The 18556-nt window shown below is 40.9% G+C and overlaps 1 protein-coding gene across 1 annotated transcript in view; it reads right to left on the bottom strand.

Moving 5' to 3' along the window:
- The window catches only part of nedd9 (neural precursor cell expressed, developmentally down-regulated 9), an 83232-nt gene that overhangs the window by 26011 nt on the left and 38665 nt on the right, over positions 1-18556 (bottom strand). Inside the window, exon 2 of the mRNA XM_078539176.1 lies at positions 12189-12659. Within this exon, the coding sequence (XP_078395302.1) occupies positions 12189-12659 (471 nt within the window). The remainder of the gene's footprint in view (positions 1-12188; positions 12660-18556) is intronic.

Raw genomic sequence — 18556 nt, 5'->3', positions numbered from 1 at the left:
ACAGGTACTAGTAAATAAATGAAGAGGTTGATAACCTGACATAAATCTGGCTGGACAACCAGTTTCTTTGAAATTGATTTTGTTCCATAATTTCTCTCTTACATCTGTCCCAGGTGAAACTTCAGTGACGCCGTAAATTTAAAATGGACTTTAGGCAGCTTTTCCTTACCAAGAGAGGTTTTCTTTGTTAGTCAGAGACACAACTGAAATATGGATTATGAATATCTGCGTTTTCATAGGAAGCTAGCTGGGCCAGCTGCTTTCCTGAAAGAATATGTGCAGGCCGCACTCAAGCCAGCGTTGTTACTGCACATGCACAGCCACGCAGAATTTTTTTTTTAAAAGGGGCTGTGCATTTATATAAATCACCTGCACGCTCCAAAAAAAAATATTAGAGGGTATGTTAATTACAGGCCGTAAGTGTTAGCGTAAGGTAAGGGCAAAAAGGGGCTTAATAACCATGTGCACTCCCAATAGGGAGCTATACTTGGAACAGAATATAGCTCAGAAAATCAATGCTGCAGTACAGGGATGTATGCTTCCTTCAATGGTTTCCCACCAGGAGTGCTGAATTCTCCTTCACATTACTAATAAGTTAGAAGCATCATAAATTCCCTCATCTCGGAAATATCCGATGCATGCAAAACATGCAGATGCCTGTGGGATATACAACAGTTGTTGTCACAGCCCAACCACCTGACTAGCTGTTCCTTCTCTAAGTGGTAACAAATTCTGTGTTGACCTCCCAATTTCCACATTGTGGGAGCAAATCCCTGAAGCTAAAGTTATCCACATTCCGTCCATCAAAATCTTCATTAAAAGATTCTGATAAGTTCACAGAGAGCTTGGAATTTTTAAATGATTTTCAGCATGATTTAAAGTATTACATAAATCAAACATTGTTGCACAATTCTTTCAATATTATTTTTATAAACCTTGTAAATAAACATGATTATTGCTTTTGGTCCGAATGAAGTGTCCTGGTACTATGGTGTTTTCACCTTTGAGTCTACAGAGGGTGCATCCATGTAGGCCTCTGGCCATTGTTTAAGGGTACACACACAACTGTTAAGAGTCAGCCTTGGCTAGGTAGTGGCGCAATAAGTCAAGAAAAGTATCGGCTCAAGCCCGTCTTCAGGGGCTTGAGCACATAATCTACGCTGACATCTCAGTGCAGTAATGTGGGAACTTATACTTTCTGATGAGACAATAAATAAGGCCCCATCTGCTCTTTTAGGTGGATGTAAAAGATCCCATAACACTGTTCAAAGAGCAGCAGGAAAGTTGTCTTGGCAACATTTATGCCTCATCCAACACCACTAAAACATCTGGAAATTTAACTCATTGCTGCTAATGGAACCTTGCTGCATGCAAGCTAAGCAACGAAAGGTGTGATATGAATACGTGTTCTTTCTTTCTATAGTGCACCACTCCTTACACAACATGAGTAAGTTACAGATCATTGCATCTCTGGCTCTACTTTAAATAATGTGCTGTAAACATCAGCGATAAGAGTTGCAAGAGGCTCTGAAGTTGTAGCTTGGTTACAAACACGATAAACCATATATATTTTTGTATAAAGTGAATGGAAAGAAACATGTCATTGATTGCAGCAATTAGAAACACTTCTTAGCTCCAACAACCCGAATGTCACCAAAACCTGCTGTCCATAATAATTTTATGTAATGCATAGTACAGGTTACCCGGGTGACCAGGAAATCAAATTGGCGTTTGCCAGTGGCATGGAATGAGCTCTTAGCGAATCTGTGTTTTTCATCGTGTCTGCTCTACTTTTCACTGAAGGTCACAGAACAACTGCTCAAATTCTTTTTGGAGATTCGACTTTTTCTTGGCTTGAAATCTTGGCAATATTTTCAAAGGCAATGCATTGTTAAAAACCTGTGCAGTCTATAAGGGGCTGCCAATCCGTGATCACCCAGTTTTTGCTTTTGAAGTGGACCAATTTCACCCTAGAGTTGTAGCATCTGAACAATGAATTAACATTATGTGGGGTACTCGCATCAGATAGGAGTGTGGAATGTTTACTCCTCTCCCCATTATATCTAATCAGTCCTCCTAGTAAGGAGGTGTGTGATGGACATTCCCACAAAAAAAAACACAGGGTCTAGATTTTCCCCTCTTGAGGCAAGGTCCCACCATGAGGCACGCAGGGCTGCAATTTTAAAGTTACCAGGCCATACCTGCCGTCTGCTATTTTCCCTGGGTCAGGAAAAGTTGCGGCCTGATACACAATCAAAGTTACATTGGGTTCACAATTTAAATCCCTGCTGGAAATTCAAGTTTCTCTTCCCATGATATTTTCCTGGAGGAGAGTGGGTTGCTGAAGGCTGTAGGAACTCCATAGATAAATAAGTTTGTGAACTTTGGGGGAAGCCTGCTGTGGAGTTGGAAGCCTTTTGACGGGTAAGCTTAAAAAGGCTTGCCAATGCCCCCTCAGATTCCTCATAACCCCTCACATCCACAATGCCCCCTCCATGACACCGCATATCCCTTCAATACAGCCATGCCCCTTCCACCCCATACATCTTTCATAAAGCTTCCATTACCGCATGCCCCTTCAATGCCACCTGCATCCTCCATACCTACTCATCCTACAAACATTGCTTACAAGGCTGAATGCATTAGTCAGCCTTGGAACTCAGCCAAGCATTCATAACGAGGCCATCTAGTAACTCCATCAACAGAAGCAGGCTGAACAAATGGCTAGGTATTGATTTTCCATCTGACCTCATTATGAATGCTTGCCTGAGCTCCAAGATCCAATAATGAATTCAGCCTTGTAGGCAATGCTTATACAGCTCTGGCGGGAGTGCTAGTTTTATTTGACTGATACTTTTAGGAGGTTATAATATGTTTTCTTTCTTTGAAGTGATTTTTCAATGCCTCTTTGTTTACTTGGATAAGATTAGGAGATGTTAAGACAACTAAAGATTTTTCATTGATACTATGAATGGTTGTGTTTGATTAACATTTTTGAGGTTGCTGGAGGAGCTGATTTTTCAAAAGAGATTTTCAAAGCCCATTTGCTCACTTTGTCATTTTCATGAGCATTTTAATGACTTACACTTATTATATGGCTCATTGGTTTTATACATAGTGGATACTGGAAGAATGAATATGGAGGATGCATGGTAGGCATAGGGATAATGGAAGTGATATGGAAGGGGCATAGGGGTATGGCGGTATATGAGGGAGCACGGGGATATGAGGGGGTGCGTGGCGAAGGCAAGAGGGGCATAATAACTATGTGCAGGACTGGGACGATGTCCCAGTGAACCGAGGTGGGCCGTCTAAGCAGCCAGCCTCGCCATCCTACGTTACCACCCCGGGCCTGTTTCTGGGGGCAACATTCTTCAACCTCAATTCCTGGATACTAAAATCTTGCGGGAGCTCCCAGGCTTTTAGAAGTCAGGAATGCAATTGCAGGAAATGGCCCAACTCGTGGTTCCCAACTCTTTAAGCGGAAAATCTGGCTCATGGTCTTTCTTGTGGGAACAACCCAGAGGACTATGTAAAGCAGTAGAAGAAACGGGAAGAAAATTAGAAGATAGTATAGATCTGTGTTTTGGGAACATTTTGTACAGCCCAGAAAATAAGCAATTGTAGCAATTAAGTACAAATTAGCTTGAACAGGTTCGTGTTCAGATTGTAAATCCTAAGAGCATCCAGAAAAATAAACTGTAGCTGTAGTATAGACCCAATGAATAAAAACAGAATATTTGAATGAATATTTTGTTTAGCAGGTTGCAAGTAATCATTTTACTGAGTTGGAATATAATAGATATACAACTTATTCCTCTTCTAGAGTAATGCAAAGAAAGTGAAAGGAAATACTCAAGTTTAAGGAAAAATAAAAGGAGTTTAAGTTATTGAGGCATTAACACCATTTCTGATGGTTACATATATAATGCTCTGAAGTTGTTGATTTACAAAAGTATTTAAGGAGGAGGGGTACTCATGGTGTTTATTAAAATTGGTGATGTTGTTTCAAATTGTTGAGGTGCGGCAGTCAACATCATAAATCATTCTTACATGCATTGGAGTTTGAGGAAGAGAAAACATTTTCCAAAGCTGTGAAGTTTTATTGTGTATAAAAGTACCAACTCAATTCTCCAGTGTTGAGAGGGGCATCTGTCACTGCCTCCACTGGTTGGCTATTAAGGACATAGAAAGACATGAGCAGTAGGTGCAATGGAACAGCACCACCTGCAAGTACCCCTGTTAGTGTCAAACAATATACTAATTTGAAAATAAATCACTGCTTCTTCACTATCACTGTCTCAAATCCTGGAACTCCCTCCCAAAAGCACTGTGGGTCTACCTACACCACAAGGACTGCAGGTTCAAGGCAGTGGCACACTACCAGCTTCTCAAACGTAGAGATGGGCAATAAACATCAGCCTTGCCAGTGAAAGCCACATCTAATGAATCAATAAAAAACATTTGCTACCAAAACAAGGGTTCTGTAACTTATTGCACTTCCCTTTCATGCAGGGGTGCCTTAGTCTTTGTCCGATACAAATTTGGTTGGAAACTGAGTGGGAAGAAGTTACCTGATGGTGGTATTCACATCTCTTTTCCAAAACTGTGGTTTGGACTCTACACCAGGTTTCACTTGTTCCTTAGCAACAATTAATAAAAAAAAGAAAACTTGCATTTATATGGTGGCTTTCACAACCTCAGAACGTCAAAACGCTTCACTAGAAAATGCTAAATGAAGTACTAATCTGGTTTTGAGGCCGATTTCATGGGGGATCCCCAGGTTCAATTCTTTGAGAGGAATTCAAGGAGTTTGATATAAATGAGAATCAATGACAACATCAGAAAATTTCTTTTCAGTTTCTTACCTCGCTCCAGCATCTCGCCAGAAAAAATTGAATTTTATTTCCTTTCGCCTGCAGCCTGGGGTCAGCACAGCACAGTGGACCTATGGCCTTTCACATAACTGGGGTTAGTACACCACTGTCTGCTTGTAATGTAGGAACACAGCAGCCAATTTACGCACACCTATGTCCCACAAACAGCAATGAGAAAATATCAGAGATTGTGCATTTTCAGATCTTGTTTGAGGAATTGTGTTGGTCAGGATACTGGGTCATCTTTGAAATAGTGCCATGGAATTTTTTATGACCCCTGAGAGAACAGACAGGGCCTCGGTTTATCATCTCACCTGAATGACAGCACCTTATTCTCTCACAGTACTACGCTGGAGTGTCAGCTAGATTTTGGGCACAAGTTCCTAGACTTAAGCGGTGAGAGTGCTAGCCGCAGAGTCATGACTGAGACTATGAATGGGAGTTATTGGTTTAATATTTTTCCCAGATTTTCCTCCGACTAAACCTATGACTGTGAAATTGAAACAAGCTTCCTGATTGCATAGAACCTTGCCAATTGGGAGAGGACAGCAAATTGCACGCATGCAGTCACAATTTTCCATTGATTGTAGTCTATGTGCGTGAGGTTTCCCACCATGAGGCCTCAGTGGATGAGGCTCTGCGTTGGGAGTGTGCAACTGGACAACTAACTTCACTGTGTCAGCAGAAGCTATTTTGATGAAAAAAAGATTTCATTCAATTGCAGTCCATTTGTATTTCAAAACAAATGGTAAAGAGATAAGGGGGACAAAAATAAAGTACATAAAGGCCAGAATTTTACATTCGGCACGTGGGTGCGGGCCCGACATGCCTGAGCGTAATATAGCGCACTCGCACTATAGTTCATTTGGCGGGTGTACGCCAGAGTCGGCTGCACGCCCACCGATAATTGAAAGTCCTGTTAAGGCCATTAACAAGGTAATTAACTTGAAACTTACACTGCCTGTACAACCCAACAATTGGCGGGCTGGCAAAAAGGCCAAGTGGCCTTTACATTTTTTAGGAAACCTCATCCACGAGCGCGATAAGGTTTCCTAAAGCAAATACATATTAAATAAAAACTTTTGAGATTAAAAACATGTCCCATCTCATGTGACACAGTCACATAAAGGGATATGTTTTATTAAATTTTTATTGTCTTTATTAATTTTTTAAAAAAAGCACTACAATCTCCCTGAGGCAGCTCCGTACCTCAGGGAGATTGAAGCGCTCTTTTGCGTGCATGTGCAAACTGAGCACCAGGCCCCCTCTCCCAACTCCCCCCACCTTCACAGGTAGTGCTGCCGCTCACAATCCATGCAGGGCGGGCCTTAATCGGCCCACCCGTGTGAAATCGCGGAGTGGATCGCGGGTGGTGGTCAGCTTCCCGACTGCTCCCACCCACTCCCGCTGAGCCCGCCTGTTGGAGGAACAATTCTGGCCAGAACAGAAATGTGCCAGTTAAAATTACATTTACTACTGCAGTCCCGAACTGCAGGAAAGCACCAAGGTTTGACTGGATATGAAATTCAGCCTCCTGTACCTGCTTAACAACTGGAAGGCATTGGGCCGTCTAGCTGAGCTTTAGCAGGAGCTTATACTATTTATTAGCACGGACTCCAGGGGATAAATTGAGAAGTAGAGGTAGGCCCTGAAAGGGAAATGTCTGACCTTTCTGCCAATATAAACTGCAATGAAAATGGAAACTGCTACTTTCCAGCCAAGCATTTCCTGATCAGTCCTCTTGCTGTCTGCTCAGCTTCAATACAAATCACACCACTACTTTAATAAGTAGCTAAGGTTATATTTTTTCATCTCTACATCAAATTGGTCAAATTTTTTCTGCCTTATGTGACTGAAATCACAGATGCTGCAATCCGACATGTTGTTGTCTGTAAAATTAAACATTCTGTCTCTATCCTCCACACCCAAACTCTGCTGCTTTTAGTTACCCAACATTTCATAATTTGCCTAAAGTGAGCCAGGCTGCTCTAGAGAAATAGCAGCTGTGAAGCTGCTTACAGTATTGTACTCTAAACTGCACAAACATTCCACTGTAAATAAAGATTTTAACGTGATTCAGCAGCACTTCAGTGAAATACTAAAAATAGAAAAATGTTACAGTAAACAGAATTATTAAGAGTAAAACTGACTGGGTGGCCCAATTAGCACACCGTCTGTTCACTGAGCCTCGGGTTTGAAGTCAGACTGATGTGAGAGGAGTCCCTCATCCTAAGTAACAGCTTGGCTCAGTGATAGCACCTTTGTATCTGAAAGTCGTGTCTTCAAACCGTCAGAACATTTGAGTACATAATCTGGCTGACACTTCAGTGTAATACTGAGACAGGCCTATATTGTTGGGTGTATAATTTTCCACATGAAATGTTGAAAAGGCTGCATAAAGCTGCAGCACAGAGGGATTTGGGGGTCCTTGTGCATGGATCCCAAAAGGCTAACATACAAGTTCAGCAGGTAATAGGGAAGGCAAGTGGAATGTTAGCCTTTCTTTCAAAGGGAATGGAGAATAAAAATAGGAAAGTCTTGCTAAAACTATACAAGGCACTAGTTAGACCACACCTAGAAAACAATTTTGGCCCTCTTATCTAAGGAAAGGTATACTGGAATTGGAGGCAGTCCAGAGAAGGTTCACTAGGTTTATTCCAGGTATGGAAGGATTTTCTTATGAGGAGAGGTCGAGTAGGTCGGGCCTGTACTCATTGGAGTTTAGAAGGAGAGGTGACCTTATTGAAACATATAAGATTCTTAGGGGGCTTGACAGGGTAGATGCTGAGAGGTTGTTTCCCCTTGTGGGAGAGTCTAGGACCAGAGGGTATAATCTCAGAGTAAGGGGTCACCCATTTAAAATAGAAATGAAGGGGTATTTCTTCTCTCTGAGCGTAGTCAATTTGTGGAATTCTTTACCGCAGAGGGCTGTAGAGGCTGGGTCGTTAAGTAAATTCAAAGCTGAGATACAGATTTTTAATCAGTAAGGAAATCAAGGGTTATGGAAAAAGACAGGAAAGTGGAGTTGAGGATTCTCAGATCAGCCATGATCTCATTGAATGGTGGAGCAGACTCGATGGGCCGAATGGCCCACTTCTGCTCGTACGTTTTATGGTCTTAAACTGAGAACTGTTCATATGGACTTCAGAAAGTCCCATTATTCAAGGTTCTGCTGTTTCCATCTCCCTTTCAAGGTTAAAGCTGACATTGGTTTGCATGTGGATAATTCAATAATGTCCCACAGCTTATCAGATGGAGAACTGCTGCTAATGGGATTTTTACCAAATTACTTTCTGTGGGGATCTCTACAATGCCCTGATCGGTCACATCACATTTCAAGTTCCATATCCAACATTCATCATAAACATCAGTGTGAATGCCATTACAATGTTACCAGTAATTCTCTTTGTTCATAGTCATATCTAATAAGACTCCATTCTGATGCAAGGCAATCTCACTTTGCATAGAAATATCCTTCAACGATAACAAGTTTGTTGTGGTTATACTCAAGCACCATGCATGTTATTATTAGTGAAAGTACAATGTTTGACAGCAACTAAAGGCACTGGCGAACACCTTTAGAATTAGTAAAGGAACAGTCACAATATATGCCAATATCTTATTTAGTTTAATAAAGAGATGAAGATTTGCATGTATCACCTGTTCTGTGCAAATCCTTTACTGGATACCGGCAACTCCCATTTGGTGTCGCTCACAGAGTCGCTGTTTTATAATAATGAGGTTTAATGCCATGAACGAAGCAATGTTAAGATCACTGATATATTCAATCACTTTTCTCACTTATGATTTGTACATTTGTTATAGACTTGATTTTCCAGACAGGTTTCCCATAAGAATCAGTGAACTTTATTTACAGGGCTTCAGCAGCAGTTACGTACTTCCATCAAGAACCATAACTAGGCACTAACTCAACCCCCAAGGTTTTCCATACTTTGGGCTGACTCATTCACACTGTCACGTGATACTACACAGTATAATAAGCCTTATAGCTACAGTCACTACATTCCTTAAAGCTACAGTCACTACATTCCTTCCCCTTTAATTTTTTTTTACAATTTGTATTTACAAGAACAACTACATTCATGACATTACAAATATATACATGGGTTATGAAATTATAGATGCAGTCTCTCAGGTGGTTTCCTGATCCGGGTGGAATGTCGTAGCTCCACAACTTTAGAATCTCTTACAGAATCTTCATTTCCTGGAACAGCAGCAACATCAGGTACCTCCTTAGGCACAGGCAGTTCAGTGTTATCCACTCCGACAGATACATCTGGTGTGTCTATCCTTGGTTGATCAATCACAACGGGGGCCACAGGCTCTACAATGGTTACAAGTGGAGCATCGGTTTGTTGGGGTATCTCCCTTCTCAACTGATCCAAGTGTTTTCGGGTGATCTAGCCCTCCACTCCTACAACAATGGTCCGGTCACAGAAGCTATCACACTAGGTAACCAGCTCGATCCTGGGGATAAGGTACTTGTCCAACTTGGCAGCTTGTTTACTGTTAACTTATAATCCCTATAGATACGGATGGTCTGATCTGGTTTCAAGACAGGGACTATGGGTGCTGCCCATTCCAAAAATTGAACCAGCTGAGTAATATCCAGCTTCTCTAAACGGTTTAATTCAGTATCAACCTTCTCTCTCAGGGCATAAGGCACAGGCCTGGCTTTAAAAAAATGAGGAGTTGCTTCAGAGTCAACATAGATCTTAGCCTGCAGGCCCTTGATTTTCCCCAGTTCCTCTCGAAAGACCTCGTCATATTTCTTTAGCAATTCTGGCAGTCCTCCAGCTCTCTGCTGGAAAATGTCAGACTAATTTAGTTTAATTTATTTTAACCAATCATGACCTAGAAGGCTTGGTCCTTCACATACCACTACAATCACGTGGATCTGTGCTGTCTGGTGCTTGTAATAAACAGGTACAGTGGTAATACCTTTCACTTATATGACTTCACCAGTATACGTTTTCAATTTAGCTGAAGTTTGCTTCATATTCAATTGTTAAGTGCCTTTGTTTAAATATTTGAATGTGTGCTCCCCCACTACAGTGGATGATGCACCGGTATCTACTTCCATAATCAAAGGTTTTCCATTGACCTGCAGAGTAACAGTGATTGGCTCCATTTTCCCTACTTTCCCATTAAATAGAGAATAAACATTGGAATTAGCGGTTTCCGGTTCTTCCACATTATGTACTTCGATCAGTTTAGTTTGCTGCCTGGGAGTTTGTCTCAATCTTGCTTTACGTTATTGTCATGAAAGAGGTCACATACTGAAACAATGGCACTCCACCTCTTAAAACACTAAGTTTTAGGGATATAGTTACTTCCACATCAGTAACAGTTTATTTTCAGATTTGCTACTGAGCTGTCTCCTGCATATTTTTAAATTTTCGGGTAGCAGGGACTGTCTCCTACTTCATGGCTGACTCCCTGGTTTTCGCACCACGCCCGGAGGTTTGTTCCCTCCCCAACTGGAAAATGGCGCCATTTTGTATACTCTGTAAGGCTGCGAATCCCGGTCAGTGCTTCCCATCGTAAGCACTATTTCCAATGCTCTTTTAAAATCGATATTTACTTCAGCTAATGACAGTCGTTGAATGGCATCATCATGCACGCTGCAGACGAAACGATCCCTTAACATATCGGTTAGGATCTCCCCACAGTCACAATGTTCAGTTAGCGGTCTCAACTTTGCTACGTACGTTGCTAAGGTCTACCCCGGCACTCTCAAATTAAATCTGAACCTCTGCATAATTTAGGAGGGTTTGGGTTGAAAATAACCCTTTACAAGTGATACTACACGGTACAATAAGTCTTAAAGCTACAGTCACTACATTCCTTAAAGCTACAGTTACTACAACATTCGGTCCTGATTTCTGCTGCTCTATTTTGAACAATTAACAAAATGTGATAGTTGAAATGTGGCACTTGAACTTAACAGGAAGGAACCAAGATGCTTACAGGAAGCTTGTGCTGCAGATAGGACCTTTTTATATATTACAGAAGTATGATGAGCCTTGCTTCTGATCTACATTACTACTTAAATATAATCAATGTTATTGACAAAAATTATTTCAAATTTCCAAAATTTGCAGTATTTTGCTATTATTAACAAAATAGTTTACAACTTTCAGTTAATATCTTTCATTAAAGAAATTTTCAACATGCAACAGACATTTCAACAGCAGCCATATAAACTTCAGACCTCAGTTTCTTCTTCCCTATATTGTACAATTCTGCACTGACCACTTGCCCTGGCATCAAAGTAATCGTGGAATATCTCAGAACAGAAACAAACCAGTCATTCAGCCCATCTAACCTGTGCTGATGCATCTCTTCACATAAACCAACTGTTGTAATCCTAATCCTCTGCTTGCCTTTGATACTGTATCCATTGTTGTTCCAGGACATAAGTAAAGAAAGCCCCAAAGTTTTGTGTCAGTTAAATATTAACATGGTTAGTACTGCACTACATCAGTGAGTTAGTGGTGAACACCATCAAGCAATAACCTCTGCAGAAACTGCACCGTCTTTTAAGAAAAACCTGTAGCTTATCATTAACACAACATCATCAAAGCACTGTTTAGACCAGGAACAGACATACTTGTTCATTGGCTGTAAGTTTGTGTGGAATTGCTTTTTTGCAGTCAGAAGTCCAAAATTATTCACCATTGGTTCAGGCAGCTTGTCCAGTGAACCAGGGAGGTTGTTGGATTAATCCCTCACGACACACTGAATTGCTCTTAACTAAAGAGATACTGCACTTTACCTTGACACTCTGCTTTAAAGAGATGGAAACAACTAGGATTCCTATAATCATCATTGCCCAGGGACCTCTGCTGAAATGCATATTCTATTCAATAATGCCATAGGGCAAGGGCAGGATTGATTTTGACTGAAACATTCCCTGCAGTTGAATCGTTTTCTGACACTGAATGCTGGGGCACGTTGCACTGATGGCTTACCTATTACCCAATGGGGTAGATTTTCAACTTTAAAATGAAAATAGGGCAATTTCTTTAAGGGGTGGCTGAACAGCAATGTCAGTTTTACACCCTGTTGGCAAGTTGAAAACCACCCCAAAAGGTTTCTGCAGAAAGGAAGGAGAAAACTGGTGCAAAACGGGGTGGAAAACTCTGCAAAACAATATGGTAGCCTGGCCGAGATTGTTGCAGTAGAAACCAGAAATAGATTTCATGTTTCTTTGTGACAGCATAGGAATGCATAAAGTGGAGAATCCTGTACTATGAAGTAAACTCAAAATGAGTAAGAGAAACCTACCTTACTTGTAGGAGGGGCACTATCAGCCCCCCAAGCGTTCCTCTGTATTGATGGTGGCACTTGATAGATCTCATGACCTTGTGCAGCTTGGCCTGATGCAGTGGGAGGCACCTGATATATGTTCTGACTTAGGTGTGAAGGGGGTACTTGGTAAATAGGATCTCGAAAAGAACTTCCACAGCCAGAAGAGCCTTGCAGGCTTGGGGGTACTTGATAGATGCCTTGCTGAAGTGACTGCTGTGTTGCCACAGAGGAAGAGGGTTCATTTGGGCAGCTGTCATAAATTGGCCCAACAAGAAGTTTGAGACGGTTGCCAGGCGCAATGCCCTGTCGTCCATGCAGTGAGCAAAGCCACCATCCTTCTAACCCGCCAGTGTTCTGTTCAATCACCATCAATATATCCCCTTTGCGAAAAGATAGCTCCTCTGGAGATTCTGGTGCATTGTCGTATAAGGCTTTGGCCATAAGATTCTAGAGAAGAAAAAACAAGCTATTAGAGTTAGGAACAAGGAAGACATGGAAAATTGTCAAATGTATAAAAGTTTGAGACACAACTATTCAAACAATGAGTCACATGATGCTGTCCAAACCCTGATGTCTTGCCCTTGAAGCCCAGGCAGTTCACCGAAACCCTATTTGGTCCCATATTTGTTTAGGACGTTGTTACACTTTAAAACAAAAACTGCCCTTCAGGTGCACTGTTTTGCTAGACCCAACTGCAGTTAGAGGTGGGGACAAATGTTCAAAATTATGAAGAGATTTGATAGAGTAGATAGGGAGAAACTGCTTTCATTGGCAAGGGGGTCAGTAACAGAAGACATTGATTTAAGACAATTAAAAGAAATAGGGAGGTGGGGGGTTCCAGGGGAAAAGAACTGCAGGAATTCACCAAGGCTCCTTCAAAAAAACCTTCCAAACCCACAACCACTACCATCTAGAAGGACAAGGGCAGCAGTTAGATGGGAACAGCGCCACCTGGAAGTTCCCCTCCAAGTCACTCACCATCCTGACTTGGAAATATATCGCCGTTCCTTCACTGTCGCTGGGTCAAAATCCACGAACTCCCTCCCTAACAGCACTGTGGGTGTACCTACACCACATGGACTGCAGTGGTTCAAGAAGGAAGCTCATCAGCACCTTCGCAAGGGCAATTAGGGATGGGCAATAAATGCTGGGCCAGCCTGTGAAGCCCAGGTCCCGTGAATGAAAGAAAATGTTTTTAACAATGAGGAGAATGTTTTATGTTGCAGCAACTTATTATGATCAGAAAGAATGATGGAAGCAGATTCAATCTTTACTTTCAAAGGGGGACTGAATAGATACTTAAAAAGAAATTTGCAGGTGTGGGACTTATTGGATAGAGCCAACACAAACATGATAGGCCAAATGGTCGCCTTCTGTGCTATAGGATTCTATGAATATTGCAGCTATGGTTCTGCGCTCCACAGGCTTTGCACTGACTGCCTTTTAGCACCTTGAGAAAACAACACCTACATGCATGTACAACCCAGCTATACCCAGTGGATAACTTGCTGAGCCATTATGGGAGCTTAAATTGAAATTTATGTTGCTTTATTCCCCATCTCTCTAGAGTTCTTCCTGGCATCCTGGTCAATATTTATTCCTCACCCACTGCCAGCCGAAAATATTATTTGGTAATTATCATAATTCTGTTTGTAAGACCTTGTGTGCACATTGGCTGCTGCGTTTCCTGTGTTACAACAGTAATAAAACTTCAAAAAAATATTTAATTGACTCTAAAACACTGAGATGCCCTGAGGTACTCAGAGCTGCTATATAAATATGGATCTTTCCTTCTCTGTAGATATCCATTTTCTGCATTTTAGCATTTAATCCAGACTCCTATGATACAACAGTGATGAAACTTCAAAAAAAAATTTAATTGACTCTAAAGCACTGAGATGCCCGGAGGTACTGACAGCTGCTAGATAAACATGGATCTTTCCTTCTCTGTAGACATCTATTTTCTGCATTTTAGCATTTAATCCAGACTCCCTGTAAATTATTTAACTCATAGAAAAGCAGAAGTATCTATTTACTGGCTGTCTTTTGAGAATAAGGTTTGGATTACAGACAAATAGACTGCAAAATCTGCCCAACATAGCTGCAGTCTATGCCCCATTTGATATTCTTAGTTGCTCCAAATGCTACAGTTAATAAAATGCAATGATTTGACTTGGCTGCTCTGTATTCCTTCAAAAGGTTTAACAAGTCTAAAAATAAACAAAGGTGCATTTCCACAAGAACATCTTCAGTATGAAATAGCTTCACTACAGCTGAAGTGCAAATGCCGCCTCAACAATATAATGGGGTAGAGTGACGCTCCCAAAGAAGGAATCTCACTCTAATTCATCCCAGGGACATGTTGGATCTCAGCTCTAAATGCCATGAAAACTGCTTGCAGTTGCTACACAGGGGGGAGATGGTAGGGACGGCTCTCCTTTTATCGCCACCTCTCAGCTGATCGAAGAAATTGTGTTCTAAAAATGTGTTTTAATTCCCGAGTGCTGTAAATGACAGGAACAGACACATGACAGGTTTTCTCGTAAGTTTTAAAAGAAAGATAAACGTTTATTATTCAACACCTGAACAAATATGCAATCACACCAACTCGCACACTTAGAGATACACACACACACTCAAGAAAAGATTGTGAATATAAAAGTAGCATTCATCTAGGTCTTAAGAGTTGAAGAGTTCTTTGTCACACTTGCTTTTCTCTGGGGTATAGACTTAGAATGATGTAGACCTGTATTTCTTTTTTTTGGTCCACTGAAGAAAAGAAAGAGTCTGGAGGTTTAGGAAGATGAATTCACTGTTGTTTATTATTTGTAATAACAAATTTCTCTTGTTCCACTCCAGTTAAGGTGCAATATTTAAGCCCTGTAGTGAAACCCTGGTCCAGTTACTCAGGTAGAGAGGTTAAGGTCGACCTTAATTTCTGCCTACTGGAGTTTCTTAGGCAGGGTCTCGTTCTTTTGCTGGTCTAGATGTTTCTTCTCTGTCTGGTCCAAAAATGTGCTTTGTTAAATCTCTTCTTCAGAAACCTAGAATCTGTCATTGACCAGAGCATCTTTTACCATTGTCCTCACAAATAGTTTCTGATGGCTAGGCCATTGTCAAACAATGGAGTCTGAATAGCATCTATTCACATACCATTGTGATAAAAATGGGGCTTTTCATACCCATTCTCTGGATTTCACCTTTGGAGTCGAAGAGCATGCAAACAGTATTGTGAAACCAGTTTTTCAAATGAATTGGAGAAGTGCAATCATTTACCACGGAAAGGGTCATTTGCATTTTAATAACATCATCAATACTTACCCAGACATGAAGATTCGCTCAGAGGGACCTTGTAGTTTCATATGTATTGGCAGAAAAGAAAAGATCACCTGACCTCTTGACTCCATTTTGTTTTAAAGCAAAGTGTCTATTTTGAGTTTATACTTCTCAAGTTAATATTGTATGAGCATGCCACTGTGTAAGAAAACATACCCAGCAACTTGAACAAAACAGAAAAAGGAGGCACTTTTGGCATAATTTCAGTTCAAATTAAGCAACTGTGAATTAAGAGGAATAGGCTGTATTACTGGCTACAACTACATGGTACCATTCAGCAAATCAAGAACTGGCAGGAGCAGAGAAACATGTTTATTTTTGGAAAAGTGTCAGTCTATTATGAAGCTTCACAGACTTAGTGGATCCCTTTTCACTTCTCTTTTAGGGAATCAATCGTTGTACCTCTTTAATTCCACAACACAGTCACATTTCTTTCAGCTTTAGTGCTTTCACTGTTGTATACACACCTCACACTGCAGAACAAGTCACCAAGTGCCCTTATGACTTGCTGCACTTACTTTATCCTCCAGTAAATCTTGCTTTGGCATTTCACAAAGATCTCACTCTGTAAACAAAACTGCAAAGGATCTGCCAAATTAGAGTCCTGAACTACAGAGTCTAAAGGGAGAAACTGCTACCTCAAGACTTGGAGAGCAAAGGACAGGCTGCTGACGTCACTGAAAGTGATGCTTGACCCCTTAAACCCTTCTCACTGTCATGCCTTTTAACAGTTTCAAATGTCATCCTACACCCTATAAACAAACATGAGCGTTTTACGGGTCAAAACCTACCGTCTTTACACTGACAAAAGATGTCTTTGTTGGTTTCCTGGGAAACATTACCATTTAGCCAATTTTAATCTTGTTGTGGTATGCTGACAAGATGATGCGAACAATATACGCATCAAGGTAAAAGTTACAATGGTCAGAGAGATTTATCATCGAGATGAAGGAACTCATTGCCTGTCTGCTACACAGTGTGGGGAGAGAAAGATTCTGCTCAAACTCCTTCACAGTCAACTTGCTTTTTGTCTTATTTTTAAACCCCCTAATAGCAAATCATCATTGGCATATACATGGGAATTCTTTCTTGCTTGCTTGCTATGTAATCGCAGATGTTTCAAAGTAGTTCACAGCCAATTAATATTTTGATGTACTCACTGTGGTTGTGTAGGCAAACATGACAATTCATTTACGCACAGCAAATTTCACAAGAGGCCAAATAGTTATTTGGTTGAGTAGAATATGGGAGAGATGTTGGCCGGGGCACAAGGTGAACTCCTCTGCGTTTCATTGACTAGCACCAAGCTACCTTTTAGCAGAGATGGCAGATGAATCCTCAGTTTTACATCTCTTCTGAAAAACAGCCCCTCTGACAATGCAGCACCCAATTAGTATTGAACTTGAACACCAGCCTAAATTATGTACTCAGTGCCTAGAGCAGCACTTGGAACTCGAGGCCTTTGGCCAACTAGGCAACAGCAATCAGTAAATGGAAGGATGTGAGCCTAATGTTCTATTTCCAAATGTGGCAATCTTTGACCTGGGCACAGTACAGGAAAAGCTGTAATTTCTTTAAAATGTCTGTGGAATCCGTAATTTGTTATTGTTTTTCAGAATGTTTGAAAAGGACTTTTAAAAGTTTGCATCAATTGTAAATTGATTGATTGTAATTTTTTTGGATAATAAGAAATTTTGGTCCATGTAACCTGGTGACCCCTGACCCGCAAGCAGTACCAGCAAGAAGGAAATTTTGACCAGGAGCCATGTGGCTACAGACAAAGGAGACGTACAGGCACAAGGGAGAATTTCAAGCAGAGGAGCTGGAGGGTGAAGGCAATCAGTGCATAGATGCAGACACAAAGAGAAAGCAGACAGAGGCGGAAAGAGGAACACAGAATTCTTTTGGGGAGAAAAAGCAAATTCCTCTCAGAGAGGGGTCAGTTTTTCTGTTTGGCAGAAAAGGAGACAACAGCTCTTGGAGGTACTGTGTCACCTGGCCAAAACTGTCTAAAACCTGGAAAGCTGTCTAAATAGCTGAGAGATGCGAAAGAGTTGGCTATTTTCTCAGAAGTGCCAAATCATTAACCAGGGTGTTATTGGCTGGTCAGTTGAAAAGGAACTGCTACACCATGAGGACCGCAAAGCCAAGAATTAGTGAGGTCAGCTCTCTTTACTTCCATCGGTATAACTGGAATGATATTTGATAACATTTTTTCTGAATTCACAAACTTGTGAAGGATAACTGTATGTACTAACATTTCATGTTTGACTATGAATTTTCTGTTCTCAAGTGTTATAACTGCAGGCAAAGAACAGACAGAGTGCAGAACAGGTTTTTGAATTCAAACTTTTCACAATGATATGACAATTTCTGTCAGTTCATAATAGACACAACATGGCCAAATGTTATGACTGTACGCTACTGGTGGTGCGCCTCAGCGGTAACATGCAGTTGTAAATTCAACCCTAATATTTAAATTTACATCAAGGCCATAAGGCTGTGAATGGTGGTTGGAAAACAATCTGTTTAAGAAAGATCCAAGCAGAGTCATTTAAAAAAATATATATCAACGAGGAACTTTAATTTCAGTTTAACAGGCATGTGTATGTGTGTCACTTGTTGTTGCCTAACCTGTCCTCTGCATTCCATGGCTCATGCCATCATTAATCGGCTAAGTCAGAATTAGTATAAAAATGGGTCAGCATGTCTATGGTAAATTAATTTAATTGCTTTACTGTCTTCGGGAAAATCAAAATTGGGGAAACGCACCAACACAAAAAAATATTGGTTTTCCAATTACATTGGCACTTTGTATTCTGCTGTCTGCTGTTGCACCACACTTTATGCAAATATTGGTAGGAATAACCCAATGGAAAATGGTTATTGTTGATAATAGAAGAAGCCTGCTATGCAGAGCAGGCTAATTAGATGTTATCACAAGAAATTAATTCAGAACACTCCCTATCGTTACAATGGGGGATTAGCATCTAAAAATATTGGATGAC

This window comes from Cetorhinus maximus, chromosome 3 (genome assembly GCF_964194155.1).
Source record: "Cetorhinus maximus chromosome 3, sCetMax3.hap1.1, whole genome shotgun sequence".
NCBI lineage: Eukaryota > Metazoa > Chordata > Chondrichthyes > Lamniformes > Cetorhinidae > Cetorhinus > Cetorhinus maximus.
Note: the sequence above shows the minus strand (reverse complement) of the source record. Positions and strands in the feature narration are given on the sequence as shown.